The sequence below is a fragment of the Malaclemys terrapin genome, chromosome 2 (assembly GCF_027887155.1).
Source record: "Malaclemys terrapin pileata isolate rMalTer1 chromosome 2, rMalTer1.hap1, whole genome shotgun sequence".
NCBI classification, from domain to species: domain Eukaryota; kingdom Metazoa; phylum Chordata; order Testudines; family Emydidae; genus Malaclemys; species Malaclemys terrapin.
The window spans coordinates 32018120-32036959 of NC_071506.1; the positions used below are offsets into that span (position 1 = coordinate 32018120).

The 18840-nt window shown below is 41.6% G+C and overlaps 1 protein-coding gene across 2 annotated transcripts; it reads left to right on the forward strand.

The window, feature by feature from the left end:
* Window positions 1–836: 836 nt before the first annotated feature.
* On the forward strand, window positions 837–9154 carry TMEM74 (transmembrane protein 74). Of its 2 annotated transcripts, none has more exons than XM_054016986.1 (2): window positions 837–924; window positions 1855–9154. In XM_054016986.1, the coding sequence occupies exon 2, from the start codon at window positions 2063–2065 to the stop codon at window positions 3017–3019; it is 957 nt and encodes a 318-aa protein (XP_053872961.1). In that variant the 5' UTR covers window positions 837–924; window positions 1855–2062; the 3' UTR covers window positions 3020–9154. The 2 variants fall into 2 exon arrangements, with proteins under 2 accessions (XP_053872961.1, XP_053872962.1); XM_054016987.1 differs by having other exon boundaries at window positions 2007–9154.
* Window positions 9155–18840: the final 9686 nt, after the last annotated feature.

Genomic DNA, 18840 nt, shown 5'->3' on the forward strand with positions numbered 1-18840 from the left:
TTGCCATATAACCTGTGCATAGGGTGGCGGTGATGCACTGCATCAGAAGTGACTCAGAGAAGGAATTGTGCCTCAGAAAGGCATGATTCCCTCCCTGTTTCCCCCCTTGCTCCAGGGAAGAATAATATATTATTTGTCCATACCAGCAAAACAGGTTGGTGCATGATGGGGCAGTCATGATGGGTGGGACTGTCCTTTACCCTGATACAGAGAGTGTGTAACCAAGAGGTAACCATGTCTGTCAGAGCATCACTAACTCTTGTGATTTTATCATGAGTCCTATGATGTTTGCTGTTTTTCTTAACGTCTCAGCTCTGGGAGTCCTTTCTAGCCCTCTTGGCTGTGGAGAAAAGCTTGAAACATGAACCCCAAGGGCTCAGAACCCAAAAGGAACCCAACATTTACTTTCTTATTTTTAATCTCATGATTTTTAAATCTCATAAGTTTTGGGGGCCTGACTCACGATTATTGAGTGCTTGGGTTTTTGTAATACTGCTACCCACAGGAATATTATTGAATGAGTGGGAGACCCCCCAGCCCACACTGAAAGCTAGAGGAACATTTTGGAGTGGAAAAGTGGAAAAAGTGACTCATTGCAGTTGTTACTTAAACAGGGAGGACTGAGTAAATGGCTAGTGTGTGGTTTAAATTGAACAGAACCCATTCCCCCACCCTCTCTCTTGCCTCACTGCAGGCAGACAGAATAGTCCCTTTGTATAAAGACTACATCTCCCAGAAGGCAGCTTGGGTGCCCCTCCCAGCCGGCACGCTCTCTCCTCTTCTCCCACCCCCTCTCCAACCTCCGGCAGAGGCAGCAGGATGGTGGAGCGTGGAGGGCTACAAGTGCTTCTCTATTAGACTTTCATAGAGCAGCCTAGGAAATGCAACAATCATCTGTCAAATGGATGCAAACATAAGAGAGAGGTATGTGCGCCGGGAATATGGGCATTCTGCAGGGAAGATAAGCTGCTGCCTGTGCAATGGGGCTGGGTTATCATGTCTGCACTTGGCAGTTAAAACCCTAAAGGACAGTACATCTAAAAAGATGCTTTTTAGCCCTTTATCAGTTGTGTCACCCAAATATACATGAGTCCAAATACTATTTGTGATTATGTAGCTTGCGTTTTATAACTCAGCAGATTCCTGCTTGGACAGTGCAAAGCCCCATGATTGAGCACTGTCCAGTAGAGATTTTTTTTTAAAAACCTATATATATTTAGTCTGTAACAGACATTTCTTTAACAAACCGGGCATTTGGCTTCAAGTTTTTTTTTTTCTTTTTATAATTAATTAATTGTAGATGGAGCAGTAACATCCGTCTTTGAGTCATCAGTCTTTGAGGCATAATTTCATTCCAAATGCTCTTAATCAAACTGGAGATCTGCTATAGGAAAGCACTGCTTTCCCCCTGGGATTATCAGATTTCCACCAGAGAATATAGATTGTGGATTACTGAGCTACATGGGATTTGCCTGTATCTTTCTAATTACTCTGTGAATTTGAATGTAGGCTTCCTTTTTAAAAAAAAAAAAGAAAAGAAAAGAAGTTGTTTTGCTTTTTATAAATAAAATGATAACTCTGTGCTCTTACATTTTTATAGGTGGTAACTATGACTATCCTTTTTATTTTAGATGGCTTATTGCCTTAATTGGATAGTGGTGTCAAAGGTTGATTAGAGTCCCTAATAGATTTTGGATCTGCAAGAGGATTGCAGTTTTAAATGCTTGATTAAAACAATCGCATTTGCTATTTTCCGCTTGAACAGTTGTGAAAGGAAGAATAATGTATGATGTTTGTTACTTTCCTATTGGTTTCTTAATGCATCATGAGACGTGTTTATTTTTCCCCTTGCAGACTGAAAAGAAATACATGTCAGAGGGAATTTGTTTAATCATTTAGCAACTGAAACAAGCCGTATCCCTAGCAAAATATTGGTTAGCGGATAGAAGATTGCTTTGAGGCAACAGCTCATGTACTATGATAACGCTTGATTGTATTATTGACAGAGTTTCCTGAAGCATGGCTTAGATTAGAAGCCGTGGCTTGCTAGATAGGAGTTCTGATGGCTTGTATGGAGCTTCTGTACCTCACCAAGAAAGGTAGGCGATCAGATCTGTGCAACAATGTGGACTGGAGTTTTCAAGCCCCTCCCTATGAACAGCAGAGTGATGGGGACGATATGGGGGCTAGAACAGCAGCTGCGGTGGCATCTCTCTGCTGTGATAGGCACTGCAAATCTACACAAAGGGCAGCCACAGCAGGTCCCACCCAGGCACCCCTTTCCTCCACTCCTACCCCCTCTTTCTCCTGGCAGCAGGCAGCAGCGTCAAGCAGCACCCAGCCCTGCTGCCAGCCAGCTCACTTGGATGGAGAAGAGGAAGCAGAAAAGAAGAGACCCTGTTGCTGTGCCCAGGAACTGGAGACATCGTTTACTTATAGGGATGAAAATGTCAATCTGGAGCATCCGAGAAACGCCCCTTCTCCTGTGAAGAGTTGCTGCCAGATTCCCCCTGCCCAGCATAGCTCCTCTACAGAGATCGCACCCGATTGGGCTCATGATCCTACCTCCCTGATCTCTGAGGAAGATGATACTGGATCAGAAGCTGGTTCAGGGAAATCTGTAGACTATGGGTTCATTAGTGCCATCTTGTTCCTGGTTAGTGGGATTTTGCTCGTTATCATTTCCTATGTGGTGCCCAGAGATGTGACTGTGGATCCTAACACTGTAGCAGCCAGGGAGATGGAGCGACTGGAGAATGAGAGCGCTAGAATCGGGGCTCACTTGGATAGGTGTGTGATTGCTGGGCTGTGTCTCTTAACTCTGGGGGGTGTGGTGCTGTCCAGTTTATTAATGATGTCTATGTGGAAAGGAGAGCTGTACAGGAGGAATAGATTTGCATCCTCCCAGGAATCTGCAAAGCTGTATGGTTCTTTCAATTTTAGAATGAAATCCAGCACAAATGATAATACACTAGAGTTATCATTAGTAGAAGAAGATGCATTTGCCATAGATAATTAGCATGGTCATGATTTTTAAGGCAGTATTTCTACAGGAAAATATGTTCTATTAAAGAAAGGTAATAATGCAGTTTAATTGCCTGGCAATAAATGTCTTTCCTTAAACTCTGTAACTGAATGTTTGCATTATAAGGGGAAACCTGCTAGGGATAATATAATCAATATCAATGACACTTTCTTATTTAAACCATTGAATAAAAATAAATTTGTGATAACCAGGTTCCCCAAATCTCCTTTATCCTGTTTTTAAAATATTTCCCCCTATTTAATTTCTTAGTAGTTCAATACAAAACACTACCATCCTGTCATGTTTGAAAGATGTTAATTATTACAGCCTACATGAGGATTATTAACAGTCTGCTTGGTAATATATTAAGGGAGAGACCAAATCTTGCATTTAATCCCAGCAATTAAGGGTGACAGTCTCTTATACTTTCTTTTTAAAACTGACCCCTTTTTTTCCTGACATGAAAGCCCAGAAAATACCAGTAGTTCACCATGTATTCATTGAAAACACAGATGTCTAATTTAGAATTCTCCACCTTCTAATTCACAAACATTCAATTTATCTCCAAGTAATTGTATAATCAGCGATGATTATTAAAAATGTGAAGTATGGGTGTGGCGCAGGGGAGTGAATAGCTCAGGGCATGGGTAATAGGAGAAAAAGGGCCTTTCACCTCTATGTCAGCAGTTCAATTTCACTCCAGATCGGCAGGGACTGAAATGTTAACTTGTGATGGCTCTTTGTGAAATAAGTCTAGTTCCAAATGGACAGATGTCGGGGTAGAAAAACTGCCATAAATTGACACCAATTGACCTCCTTGTTGGGAGTCTCAAAGAAGCCAAAGATTGAAAGAGGATGAAGATGGAAACCTTTCTTGCAACAGAGGTTTGAAGCAAGTTGCAGGGCTGTGCTTGTGCTGAGGCTCTCTGTGTTCTCTTGAAAAATAGATTTTAATCCACTGAGGCTGCCAACTCTGCACCTTTCACAACCAGTGAAAAAAGAAAAGGGGGCTGCATTCTACATGGGTCAGCGCAATAGCGTTCTGTGCTCCACCAATCAGCAATCTACTTGATTTTTTTAAAAATATAGACTTCTATAAATAATTGTCAGAAAATAAAGGTTAGATACCTAGCAATCAGACTGCCTGGCACTGACTTCATACAGTGTAGTAGCTGGTCAAAGAAAGGTGATGTTATCAGTGAAGTCTATGTAGCACAATGGCCAGCGATTAAATGCTGAGGCAATATACTTGGATGTCTAACATCTTCAATGGAATGCTAAAATAGATGTGTTTTTGTAACTTTTATTTTGAGAGGAAAAAATGAAAAATGTTGTTGGTCCGCAGTATGATTTCTTAATATACACTGGTTGGGTATGAGCTGATCCACTGGCCAAAGAGTCGCTAAGGGATCTATTTGCACTGTCCCTGACATTTTGGCCATGGAGTTTTAATAGACATTCATAGCTTGACTGCCACAGTATTGCCTGCCCCAAGCATTAAAAAATCATGAATCAGCCCTCTTCCTTCCCCCCCCCAATCATGAAATTGGTTTAAAAATTGAGGATTTTATTTTAAATATTTGAGGGATTTTATTTGCCTTCTAGGATTTGATCCTTTAGGGTGCTTTCAAATCACATTTTCAAGCTTCTCTCCGCAGACATGAGGAACAGAAACTTACTTTCTTTTTTGAGTGAAAGTGGAGATTCTCATGAAAACACTTGACTCCAGGAGCTAGGGCTGGAAGAAAAACACCAAATAGCTTGAGACTCCTGACAAAATAACCAGAGAGCTGGCAACACTCTGAGTGCTATAGTTCTTGTCTTGGGCCTGATTCTCCATTGCCTTACACTTTGTGATTTTTGCACTGGTGTAAATCACTGTAATAATACCTAGCTCTTATAGAGCTCTTCCTCCCTAGATCTTAGTGTGCTTTACAAAGGAGGGCAATATCATTATCCCTATTTTACAGATGGGGAAACTGAGGCACAGGGCGTTGACGTGATTTGCTCAAGGTCACCCAGAAAAGCAGGGACAGGGCTGGAAATTGAATGCTGGTCTCCTAAGTCCCATTCCAGCATGCTGTTCACTAAACCACTCAGTCTGTCCTCCACAGGTTCAGGGTAACAGAGAATCAGCTCCTCCTTGTCTGATTCTGGAGTCTAAGATTTTACATTGTCACCTCGGAGTCTGGCCAACAGGCTGTCAATTCTCAGTCTTGCATAACTAGTAAAGATTATGAATGCACCCCTTTGCTCTCACATGGAGAGTAACCCACACTGTCTTTGCAGAGCATGTTCAGAGTAAATATCTGCTTTGAAACACAAGGTGCTCTTATAAGCAGATTGACAACAGTTTGTGACTCAAAGCAGGAAAGAGGGATAATACACTTGAACTGTGCTCTGCTAATGGGCCTTCTCAGGCTCTGAATAAGTATGTCTGGGGATCAGCTTGTCTTCTATGGTCTTTCTTTTAATTCTGTCCGATGTGACTGGAGGGAGGTTTAATTCAATATGAAAGGTATGCAAATCTGTTCCTTTACACCTCTATTTTGGTGGGCATTGGGAGGGCATAATGAGGGAAAACACTGAATAACCTATTGTCAGCTGGCCTATTATGCCTTTCCGTCTGGCTGATTACTTCATAAGACAAATGCCGGACTTGTGTTGGGCATTCACTCCTTTGTGGTTCAGATAGTCCTATGTGCTTGCTCTGGGATTCCCCTCATAAAAATGGGGCAGCATTTATGCAGCTAATAGATTTGGACAGCCTAAGGAATCTATTTGAATTTCCAAGGTGTCCACTGATGTAGCACCCAGAAGGATTAGAACACATTCCTATCTTCCGCTGTTTGCATATTGCATATCTGTAAGGAATGTCATGTTGTACCGGTGTTTTAATGTTGGCCCTGTAGAGAGGTGGCATTTCAAGTCTCAAGCCATGCAGACTGCCTTTCTAAGGTTTGTCTACACTGCACACTAAGCCCAGGCTCTGACTCAGGGTTGAGCCCAAGTCCTTCCACCCAAATCTGTCTGGCTTGGGTCAGCAAGTACTCAGGACACCAGTCCTAGGACCCTGGTAGGAGGTGGGTGAGCACCCAAGTCCCACTGTGACTCGGGTCCAAGTCCTGTTATTTTGCAGTGTGGACACATGTCAAGCCTGAGTCAGAAGATCTGCGTAGTGCTGGCTGGATGCATTAGAACGGCTCTGAGACCCAGTCTAACAACTGTAAATCCAGGTTTACAATGTAGCTTGGATTCTCAAATATGGGCTTGGAAACACTGAGTCAACAAGCTTATGTCCCACAGACTCAGACTTAGCATGCAGTGTAGACTTATCCCTCGTTCATTGCTTGGCACTTATCGGAGCAATTGTAACGAATGCACAAAGGGAGGAGTGTGTGTGTGTGTGTGTGTTTGAGGAGCTTGCATTCCTACAGCCATGTGGATGTGCCATCAATCCAGTTCTTATCAGGATTAATTTTCTAAAATCAAAAATAACTCTCCTTACATGGAGGTAGAAGCTGTTTTGGCCCATTGGAATCGGGCAGAATGGTAAACAGAGTCACTGAGAATTATAAGACATAGAAGGAGGATTCTTCCCCTGCCCACCTCTTTCTCCAATCTGCAATAACCCATACTAGTAGCAGATAACTACCCAAACAGTGCTGACTCACAGTGATAGTTGGAGGTGTGGCGTTCTGTCCGCCCCTGCCCTGCTGCTTAGGGATTGCCATGGGAGTAGTGTGGGCCCACAGGGCTCACTTACCCCTACGTGTCCAGACCCGAGGACCAGTGAAGCCTCACAGGGATGATGGGTGGAGAATTACTACTCCCCCTTATGCTGCTGAGTGAGCTTCTGAGGACATGATGTGGCCCTTATTGAGAAGCCTGAGCAGGCAGAGCCTAACCAGATTTCTTCTACTGTTGTTTGTCCATAGATGTTGATAGGGTGAAGAAGCCTGTTTTGCCCACTGATGCTAGCCAATATAGCATGTCACACTGATGAGTCTGATGAGAGCCCTTAGACTGGAGAGGAGTCCAACTGGAAGTGCTGCACTCTGACTTTTCAATCTTACAGTTAAAAAGTCTAAAACAGAAGCTGTAAATTTTGAGCTTGGATGGATATTTTTAAATTTATTTGTTAACTATACATATGTGTAAACTTGGAGTGCATATTATAACGGCAGAAGGATCTGAAAAAGATCAGCAATTTTTGAGGCTGTAAAGATCACACATTTTTGTAAGAACCGTGGCAGGCCTTATTGCAGATTATTAGCACTAGAAAAGAAAACACTCCCTTTACTGTCAGCATATTATTAAGTGAGACGTTTTCTGACACTTTGTAAAAGCATTTCACAGATCATGAGTGAATTATTTTAAAATGAACCCACAGGTTTTCCATGAATGTTTTAGGCAAAGAGAAGCCAACAAAATGGTCTCGGTATGCGCCGTGCAATTGGGAGAAATCTGAAAATATAAATAATATAACCCATGTGGTTTTTTTGCTTTGGTGTTACTGTATAAAGGGGAGGGGAGGCTTCCAGAGAAGGAAATGCAGGGGGAGGTAGGAAACAAAACTATCCAGACTTTCCCGTGACCCCATATTGAGATATTTTGAGAGTAGATAGGCTGGAGGGGGTTGGTGATGATATAAATGAAGCCTGTCACTTCTAGATCTCTAGTTCTAGTACAGTACAGTATGGTAGTGACCCAACGGTTCCCAGTAGACAAATGCTCGCATCACAAAAATAGCCACCACAATTGGCACCCTTGCAGGCAGACTCAGCAGAGGGTCCAAGGATTGGCTGGGAGAGGAGATTGAATTACCACCTCATTACAGACAGAAGGGATTTCTCCTGGTCTGATTTGAAGCACATTGATGAAGCAGCATGGGGGAAGCTTGCTCTCTTGTTGCCCATGCTGTACCTAATGTAGGGATTGACAGAAAACTTCATTCTTCAGGAATGTAAATCTGGCACTTTTCCTGAGGGCCAAATTGGTTAGGGCTGGATCTTAGGTGCAGGCCTGAGCAAAGGGTATTGGTAAATTTGGGAAGGATTGGACTCAGACAATACCCTCCTTGCTGCCTCCTCATTCTAAGGGTACGTCGACCCTGCAGTTAGAGGTGTGACTGCAGCGTATGTAAACATACTTGAGCTAGCTTTAATTTAGCTATCTCTGATACCAACAGAAGTGAAGCCATGTCAGCACAGACTTCATTGTGGGCTTGATGCCTGAATACGTATCCAGGGTCCCGGGTGAGCTTGTATAGTATGTCCAGCAGTCACCACCCAGATGTAGTATGGACATGCCCTAAGAGGGTAATAATTTACTCCTGGCCTATACCAGCAAGAAATTATGATGCCTGCTCTCCTGCTTCACCACGTGACACCTCAGCTGCGCTGGCCAGCTGCGGAGTGGAGCCAAGACTCTGCCTAGTCCAAGTTACTCCCCACCTACCTGCTTACTCCTGCATGCCCAGATCCAAGTAGCCTGTTTAAGGCATTAAGGAATTCTTTCTTTCCCTTAGTTCCCTGCGTGGGTGTGTGTGGTCCAGACCACGATCTAACCCTGAAAGTCTAAAAGGTGATTAACACAGAACTCATTAAAACATTAAATGGCCATTAAAAAAGTCTCTTGATGGTTTTTTAGCCCATCAGTTACAGACTTGTAACTAATACTAAACATTTGGAAACTGAATAACCCCTCTTCCCTCCACCCCTTAGACTATCACCAAAGAAAGGACTAACACAAAATGATCCTTAGTTCCATTGTAAGTTTTGGTAACCCTATCTGTTTTTCCACAGACAACCAGCTTTACTGTCTCACTGCCATCCTCTACAGACAGAAGAATTAATTTTAAAATCTCTCCTAGGAATCTCTGTTGGGTTGTTGCTGTTTTTAATATGTTTACCGTTTTTAATCTTGATAATCCTTTTAAAAAACTGTCTGTAATAACCAGTGTTTACCAAACAGGAAAGTAACTGATTTAATTTTGTAAATCTGCATTTTGAACTGCTAAAGACAATGTTACAGTTATTGTGAGCTTTTCAGTAGTGCATCTGATGTCTTATTATAATAGTAATAGTGTTCTGCACAGCTGTAAAATAAAAAAAATTGTAACATTAATTTTTTGTCTTTGCTGTGGTTTCTTCCCTTTGCTGAAACTGCATATAATAGTGTTGTTTTCTCTCCATGCTGCCAAACACATCTGGTTAAAAGGATTATTTTCAGTAACATTCTTCCTTCACACCTCTATTTAATGCATGATCCCCATACTACTCAAGTCAATGGGAGTTATGTCCATGATTTCACTGGAAGCAAAAGACACTTAAGCCCAGCACAAACAGAAGCACACTGACATGTAACATGGGTCATGTCTTGTAACATTGCTTCCAATAATTTGTATGGTTTGCCCAGGCATGATTGTAGGGCCCTAACCTGCAGCTTTTACTCTACCAAAAAAAACAAATAGGAGTGCCACTTCTTGATTTAGATTCAAATTGGAGCAGGGACTGTCTTTGTTACTTGTTTGTATTGTTTCCCCTTTTTCATCCAAGTGGTTAGTCAAAGTTTGGAACCCTGAGGATATTCCAGTTGGGAGTAGAAATTGGTGATAAATAATTCTTTGGTGTAGTTTAATTTACTTACAAAGAATGCAAAGTCCTGTTTCTCTGAATGAAGAAGGAATCAAATAACAGCAAACAGCTTCTTTTGCTCACAGCCCCAAGAACACTCTTATCAGCCTGCACTTTTGACCCAAAAACCTTTCCCCAGGTTTCTTCTAGACACTGTGCTTTCAGCTGCTCCTTCGAGCTATGATTCTCCCAGTTTTTGTATGTTCTGCACCTCCATCCCTCCCCCCCCCCCCACCTACCCAAAACAATACTCAGCAAAAGCTCCAGTATTGGGTGGGTTTGGGTTTTGTTTATCCTTTGTTTATCGGGTAGGTATTTATCCTTACAGTTACATTAGTTGAAGGCTGAGTTCACACCTATCAATCTCATAAAATGATGGGGCCGTGGTCCTTGACTGGGGTTCCTGGCTACTACTGCAATAGACACCATAACATTAATCCCTGGTGTAACTCTGACCTCAGGAGAATGGCACTAGGGTTACATTTGCCCCATTTTGTACATCCCATGGCAATTAAGCGTTAAGGAAGTCGGTGTATTTATAGATGACAATCCATCATCTTGAAGACCTAGAAAGCTTTTTAGCGAGAAACAAATACTAAGTTCACTTCTACTGCTCTTAAAGGGCTGTTCATCTAACTCTGGTCTCCTTTTTATATTTGAAGGACTTCTCATAATGCATGCTATTAAATGGAACTCTTTATTTTCTGGGCATAAGTGCTCCAAGGTCGGAAACACTGCAGACTGCAGTGACGTGAGCCATCTCTTATTTCTGTCTGAAACAGTGGATGTTATTAATTTGCATCCTTTTAATAAAAAAAAGGCAAGACAGAAGTCTTGTCTTTGAAAAGAATCTGGTTAATTTTTTTTTTTTTTTTTTTACAAATATATAAATGTGATACTTGTTTTCTGGACACAGTCAAATAATGCACATTTTTATTAGATTTTCAATGTGACGATTGGAAAAATACAACTAAAATTTTTAATACCGTGAATCGGCAAAGGTGCATATAATTTTCTGCTCACTTCTGGGAAGATTCTTCCACCTTTAAAGATGCTACTCAGCACGAGTATTCTGAGCAGTTCCACTGAACTGAAATTGGCTGGGCTACACATTTGATAAATTGCTCCCCAAACTGAGTAAGGGAATTGCAATCTGACCCAAAGTAGTTTCCAGAGTCTATGGTCCAGTTTCTGCCACCGTTACAATGAGTAGTACTTTACTCTGTGAGTACTTCCATTGGAATGTAGGGGACTACTCAGGAAGCGGCATAAATATCGGGGTAGCATAAATAGTTACTCCTAGCTCTTATAGAGCACTTTTCACCAGTAGATCTCAAAATACTTTACAAAGGAAACAAATATCATTATTCCTATTATATAGATGGGGAAAATGAGGCACAGAAAGGTGAAGTGATTTGCCAATGGTCACCAAGTAGGCCAGTGACTGAGTCAGGAATAGAATCCAGGCCTCCCAGTACTACTCCGGTAGTCTATGAAAAAGGGTATCATAAAATGCCCCTAAAACACCTGAATTGAAGAAGAACTGCAAATATTTGCAATTTTTATTAAAGTCTTCAGTTTTCAGAGCACGTGCAGCAGCAAACACTTCCTAGCAAAATCAGCCCAAATCATTAGAGCCCTGCGCGGATACAAAATTTGTATCCGCATCCGATCCACGATCTGCAAACATGGTCTGCAGATTTGCAGGACTCTACAAATCATGTCTAGCTAAAGCTTGCAGTGAACTTGTGATTAAGTTTTTCGTTTGTATTATGATAAACTTTTTTACTATTTCAAAAAATCAATCCGCTTCCATTCCAATAGTAAAACCTGCATTTTTACCTGAGCACATAAAACTTCTCTGTACTAATAAGTCTCTGCTTTGATGGATTTGTACACAAGGAAACTCAGCTATTGTTGAATAAAACATTTCCAGAAGCAAAATTGATTAAGTCCCTTTTGTAGAGAGAAAAATCAATTCTTCCCATTAAAGGTATCTAAAATATGTTGTTCAGCTAGAAATGTAAATAAAGTCTCTTATGAGTCCCATACTGCAGTCTATCCATTAACAACACAAGACTGAGCTGGTTTTTTTATAGTGAAAAAATATGGGTTCAGTTCAAATCAAACATAAAGCAACATCTGCCAAACTAATCAAAGCAACTGCATTGGAATATTAATAATGCCAAGTATCAGGGGGTAGCCGTGTTAGTCTGTATCTACAAAAACAACAAAGAGTCTGATGGCACCTTAAAGACTAACAGATTTATTTGGGCATAAGCTTTCGTGAGTAAAAACCTCACTTCTTCGGATGCATAAAAGAAGTGAGGTTTTTACTCACGAAAGCTTATGCCCAAATAATGCCAAGTAGCTTTTCTGGTGTTTGGGTATTGCCTTCTTTAAGGATTAGCTGTGCACTCAGAAAGAATTGGTAAGGTTGGTGGTGTGTCCTGACTGATTAGGAGCTTCTGGAATGAATCGCGCAGATGCTGTATGTAGTTTTAAAGTAAGATTCTACAGATCACTGGTTTAAGTCTGTGGGAACACAGCATGCAGCATAAATGTCTAAATGATAACGGGAACATCCCCATGCTACAGCAAGAACTTCTCTTTCTGTTAGAGAGTACTACTGTTCAAAGAGTGAAAGAGCCATGCTGGCATAAGCAATGGTGTAAATTTGACTACATTGGTCAACCTGGAGGACTGCTCCTAATCCAACAGATCTGGCATCTACTAAAAGTTCAGTTCTTTTTGTGGAATAAAAATAGGACATGACTATATCACACGTAAGGGATTTCATTAATTTCTCAAATGCATTTTGATGTTCATCTGATCAAACCCATATTTGATCTTTTCTGGTTAAATCTCTCAGAAGCTGCGCAATAGTTGCGAAGCTTGGAATGAATCTGCCACAGTAATTTGCAATCCCTAGCAGGCTGTGAACTTCAGTGGGGTTTCTGGCACTGTGGCATGAGGAATGTCCTTCGCTTTCTTGGGATCCACTGAGATGCCATCTTTGGAGATTGTATATCCAAAAATTCAAATGTGGGTTTATTGTACTCACATTTATCTGGGTTTAACATGAAATTCTGCTCCTGCAGTCATTCAAAAACAGCTGCTAGTTGAGTGTCGTGCTCTTCAGATGCAGTGCCAAATACTAATGTCATCACTCATGTTAAGAACTCCAGAGATTCCAGCTAGTACCTCACATATGGTGTTTTGAAATATTTCTGCAGCTGAAGAAATGCCAAAACTGAGTCAATTATAGCGGTGTAGACCCACGTGTGTCATGAAGGTTGTTATGTACCTTGACTCAGGGTGGAGCTCAAGTTGCTTCCTTCAGATCTCCAATAGTGTCACCTACAGTGTGGGTGATGTGTCACTCATGCTTGATAGCTCAATTGAGTAAACACATGTCCACACAAATTCAGATTTTGCCTGGTTGCTTTGGTTTCTGGGCCACTACTATAGGGAAGACTTCTGCTGTGGGGCCTTCCACTTGCTCACGGATGTCAAGATCTTCCAGGTGTGCTAATTCTTCTTCCATTAGCTTTCTGACATGGAAAATAATACATCTGTATGGTAGAGATGCAAGCTGAACCATGTCATCAAAGTGTAATTTTCATTTGCTTTCCCTTCAAATTTCCTATTCGTTTGAGCATATCCTTATAAGACTGGAGGAGTTAATTTAGCCTGTTAAGCTGCACCATTTGGATCATCTGAATCGGTCCTTGTGCACTTGCTGTGGCATAACTAATCAGTGTATCTCTGACATTAGTCACCAGGTACACTGAACTGGTAACAGACCTATCTTAAATCAAAATAAGCTGAGAATACACCACCAATTATCAGTGCATCTGGATTTCCATAGGCACATACTTTTACTGCTGTCAGTTGTAAAAATGGTTTCTGTGATATGGCTTTAGACACACTTTGTCCATCATATTCACGGATGCACGAGGATCAGTTAAAACTTCAGTCTTGTATCCTTATCTGATGATGTGGCGTCATGGCTGAACAATCATAGAACTGGAAGGGACCTCGAGAGGTCATCTAGTCCAGACCCCTGCACTCATGGCAGGACTAATTATCTAGACCATTCCTGACAGGTGTTTGTCTAACCTGCTCTTAAAAGTTTCCAATGATGGAGATTTCACAACCTCCCTAGGCAATTTATTCCAGTGTTTAACCATCCTGACAGTTTTTCCTAATGTCCAACCTAAACCTCCCTTGCTGCAATTTAAGCCCATTGCTTCTTGTCCTTACCTCAGAGGTTAAGAAAAACAATTTTTCTTCCTCATCCTTGTAACAGCCTTTTACATACTTGAAAACTGTTATCGTGTCCCCTCTCAGGCTGGGTCTACACTACCTGCCTGAATCGGCGGGTAGAAATCTACCTCTGGGGGATCGATTTATCGCGTCCCGTTGGGACGCGACAATGGATCCCCGAATCGACGCTCTTACTCCACCAGCGGAGGTGGGAGTAAGTGCCGTCGACGGGAAACCGCAGAGGTCGATTTTGCTGCCGTCCTCACAGCGGGGTAAGTCGGCTGCGATACGTCGAATTCAGCTACGCTATTCGCGTAGCTGAATTTGCGTATCTTAAATCGTCCCCCCCCCGTAGTGTAGATGTAGCCTTAGTCTTCTCTTTTCCAGACTAAACAAACCCAATTTTTTCAATCTTCCCTCATAAGTCATGTTTTCTAGACCTTTAATCATTTTTGTTGCTCTTCTGTGGACTCTCTCCAATTTGTCCACATTCTTCCTGAAATGTGGCACCCAGATGAGGCCTAATCAGAGCAGAGTAGAACGGAAGAATTACTTCTCGTGTCTTGCTTACAACACTCCTGCTAATACATCCCAGAATTATGTTTGCTTTTTTTACAACTGCATTACACTGTTATTTAGCTTGTGGTCCACTATGTCCTCCAGATCCCTTTCCACAGTACTCCTTCCTAGGCAGTCATTTCCCATTTGGTATGTGTGCAACTGATTGTTCCTTCCTAAATGGAGTACTGCATTTGTCCTTATTGAATTTCATCCTATTTACTTCAGACCATTTCTCCAATTTGTCCTGATCATCTTGAATTTTAATCCTATTCTCCAAAGCACTTGCAACCCCTCCCAGCTTCATATCATCTGCAAACTTTTAGTGTTCTCTCTATGCCATTATCTAAATCATTGATGAAGATATTGAAAAAACTGGACCCATAACTGATCCCTGTGGGACCCTACTTGATAGACCTTTCCAGCATGACTGTGAACCACTGATAACCATTCTCTGGGAATGGTTTTCCAACCAGTTTTGCACCCACTTTATAGTAGCTCCATCTAGTTTGCATTTCCCTAGTTTATGTATGAGAAGATCATGCAAGACAGTATCAAAAGCTTTACTAAAGTCAAGATATACCACATCTACTGCTTACCCACCCTATTCACAAGGCTTGTTAGCCTGTCAAAGAAAGCTATCAGGTTGATTTGACATTTGTTTTTGACAAATTCATTCTGACTGTTACTTATCACCTTATTATCTTCTAGATGTTTGCAAACTGATTGCTTAATTATTTGCTCCATTATCTTTCTGGGTGCAGAAGTTAAGCTGACTGATCTGTAATTCCCTGGGTTGTCCTTATTTCCCTTTTAATAGATTGGCACTATATTTGCCCTTTTCCAGTCTCCTGAAATCTCTCCCGTCTTCCATGACTTCTCAAAGATATTCACTAATGGCTCAGATATCTTGCCAGTCAGCTCCTTGAGTATTCTAGGATGCATTTCATCAGGCCCTGGTGACTTGAAGACATCTAATTTGTCCAAGTAATTTTTAACTTGTTCTTTCTCTATTTTAGCCTCTTTTGATCCTACCTCATTTTCACTGGCATTCACTACGTTAGATGTCCAATCACCACCAAACTTCTTGGTGAAAACCAAAACAAAGAAGTCATTATGCACTCTGCCATTTCCACATTTTCTGTTATTATTTTTCTCCCCTCCATTGAGTAACAGGCCTACCCTGTCCTTGGTCTTCCTCTTGCTTCTAATGTATTTGTAGAATGTTTTCTTGTTACCCTTTATGTCTCTAGCTAGTTTGATCTCATTTTGTTCCTTGGCCTTTCTAATTTTGTCCCTACATACTTTTGTTATTTGTTTATATTCATCCTTTGTAATTTAACTAGTTTCCACTTTTTGTAGGACTCTTTTTTGATTTTTAGATCATTGCAGATCTCCTGGTTAAGCCAGGGTGATCTCTTGCCATACTTCCTATCTTTCCTACGCAGATGGATAGTTTCTTCTTGTCCCCTAAATAATGTCTCTTCTGTTATTTTTCCCCTTAGATTTGCTTCCGATGGGAGCTTACGTACCAGCTCCCTGAGTTTGCTAAAGTCTGTCTTATTGAAATCCATTGTCTTTATTTTGCTGTTCTCCCTCCTACCATTCCTTAGAATCATGAACTCTATCATTTCATGATCACTTTCACCCAATGTGCTCGGAAGACTTTGTTTTTTGGGGAATACTGTGAAGACATAAAAGCCAACATCTTCTGAGGTGTCAGCTTCAAGCACGTTCACTCAATCTTGATGTCTTTGTTGGATATTTAGCTTGACCTTTGGGGGAATACTATATCTACAGACTTTTGCTTAGCAGTTTTGTTTTCCACTGCTATGACAGGAACCTCTTTTGCTGGGCAATCACCTTGGTGTGGATATAGAGCTTCCACATTTGTAGCATTTTACATTTGTCATCTTTGTGGCTGGAACCTGAATTTTCCATGGTTGGTTACTGTCTTGAGAATGCCACACACAATTCCTGATTGAGTTCTTAGTGTGGAGTGCATGTGCTGACTCTGTACTTGTTGTCAGGTTTCTTTGCTCTATATGTTGAGCATGTATTTAGGATATCTCATTCACTTGAGCAGTGTCCAGTATTCTGACAAGTGTCATTTAGAGTCTCGAATAGGCATTTAGGGTCCTTGCTATAACTAGTGTTGACAATGTTTTAAAATTATGGTGCACCTTGCTTCCTGTAAAGTGTAGGAGCAGAGCATGTTTAGTGGTAGAGTAATCATCCTTCACAGGAAAAAATAGATTTTTGTAACCTTTCAAGCCAGTATTCCCATCTAGCTTTGAGAATGGAATGAGATTCATCGTCAGGAAATTCAGGGACATTTGGGACTTTTTTTTTTTTTTTTAAGTTAAGACTGTCCTCTAGCAAAGCATACTATGTGGCTGTGGGAGATAAAGTAGACTCTGGATAGATTTGTTGTCACAGCACCTTGGTGGGCAGTGTTCTGTGTATGCTGTTGTGTGTTGTTGGGTTTTTTTGCTTTTTTGTTTGTTTTTAACTTAAGACAGACATGTTCGGGCTATCTGATACAAACCAGAGGATATGCCACACTCAGAATGGCTGCCACAACGTTTTCTTGTCCGATACAGCAGAATATACCATACTCAGAATGGCTGCCACCGCACTTCTTCACTGCAAACTGCTGATTACAGCATGGCAGGGAGACTATTGTTTCTATGGGCAATGTTTTACAATCTAAAAATTCAACAGCTAGAAAGAGCTAATGCCTTTTTTTCCTTTTGGGGTTGTCTCTTTATTTGTTTTGAATTCTGGTTCTTGTTGATCCTTGTCACCAGTGTCGTGTTCTAACTGATTCGGAGCTTCTGGAATGAATCACACAGATGCTGTATAACATGACCTATGAAGGAAGGCTGAAAGAACTGGGTTTGTTTAGTTTGGAAAAGAGAAGACTGAGAGGGGACATGATAGCAGTTTTCAGGTATCTAAAAGGGTGTCATAAGGAGGAGGGAGAGAACTTGTTCACCTTAGCCTCTAAGGATAGAACCAGAAACAATGGGTTTAAACTGCAGCAAGGGAGGTCTAGGTTGGACATTAGGAAAAAGTTCCTAACTGTCAGGGTGGTTAAACACTGGAACAAATTGCCTAGGGAGGTTGTGGAATCTCCGTCTCTGGAGATATTTAAGAGTAGGTTAGATAAATGTCTATCAGGGATGGTCTAGACAGTATTTGGTCCTGCCATGCGGGCAGGGGACTGGACTCGATGACCTCTCGAGGTCCCTTCCAGTCCTATAATCTATGAATCTATGAATCTATATAGTTTTTAAAAAGATTCCACAGACCGCTGGTTTAACCCTGTAGTTCACCGAACACAGCATGCAACTTTTCTGTTTGTAGCTCACCGCACGCCCCAGCCAAAACCAAAACTTGGGATGGACCAACGTGACCCAGCTGTTATGCTCGGTACCCTAAAATACCTGTATGGATCACTGAATGGATTCTCCACAAACACTACAGTTGGTAAGGAAGTACCCAAGCTGTCCCAAAAAAAAAAAAAAAAAAAAAAAAAAGGAGGGGGAATAGCAGAGTGGTAGAAAGAAATTGAAGCTCTTCATATTCTGTTTATTGTCTTTTGATCTCTTGTACTATAGAGCAATCTCAGAATACCTTCATCAGGAATTAGTAAAGGGAAGACTAAGACTTTGGGCCTCTCCTTCAATAAGGTGCATCCAGTAGTTCCCCCATCCCAGGGGCAACCCAGAGAAACAACTGAGAGACACCAATTTTTTCCCTTGTTCTCTCCTTCCCCCCGCCCCCTCCCCAGCACCTGCTTGTTCCAGGGGACAAATATTCTACATGAAGACAGCCCTTTAGATTTTTAATCCTGCACGAGTTTAGCAGTACTGGCAAGCCTGGTGAGGGGGAAAAGATCAAGACACCGCCCAATCCCTGTTACATCTTCTCACTCCTGCCCCAGCTACACCCTACACAGCGCTAGCGCTCTCTCTCTCTCTCTCTCTCTCTCTCTCTCACACACACACACACACACACACACACACACACACACACACACACACACACACACACACACACACACACACACACACACACACACACACACACAGAGTAGCAATCCATGACTATTTAAAGTGGTGTTTGCCCCCTTACTCCCCTGTGTATTGTTGTAAAGGTGAGTCAGTCTCCACTTTCAGCTCATTCAAGGACTGCCTCTTTCTTCCCTTTACACCAGAGATGGCTGGCAATGGATTTACACAGGGGAAGTGCCCCTGCGCAGGGGGACTGAGACATCTCTGTCATCTGCGTGAATGAAGATCTGGCCTTGAGTTTTTAGCAGCATGTTAGTTAATGTAATTTCAC

Bases quoted from the DNA above. Each gene is read 5' to 3' on its own strand.
- TMEM74 (XM_054016986.1), top strand. From the start codon at position 2,063: ATGGCTTGTATGGAGCTTCTGTACCTCACCAAGAAAGGTAGGCGATCA.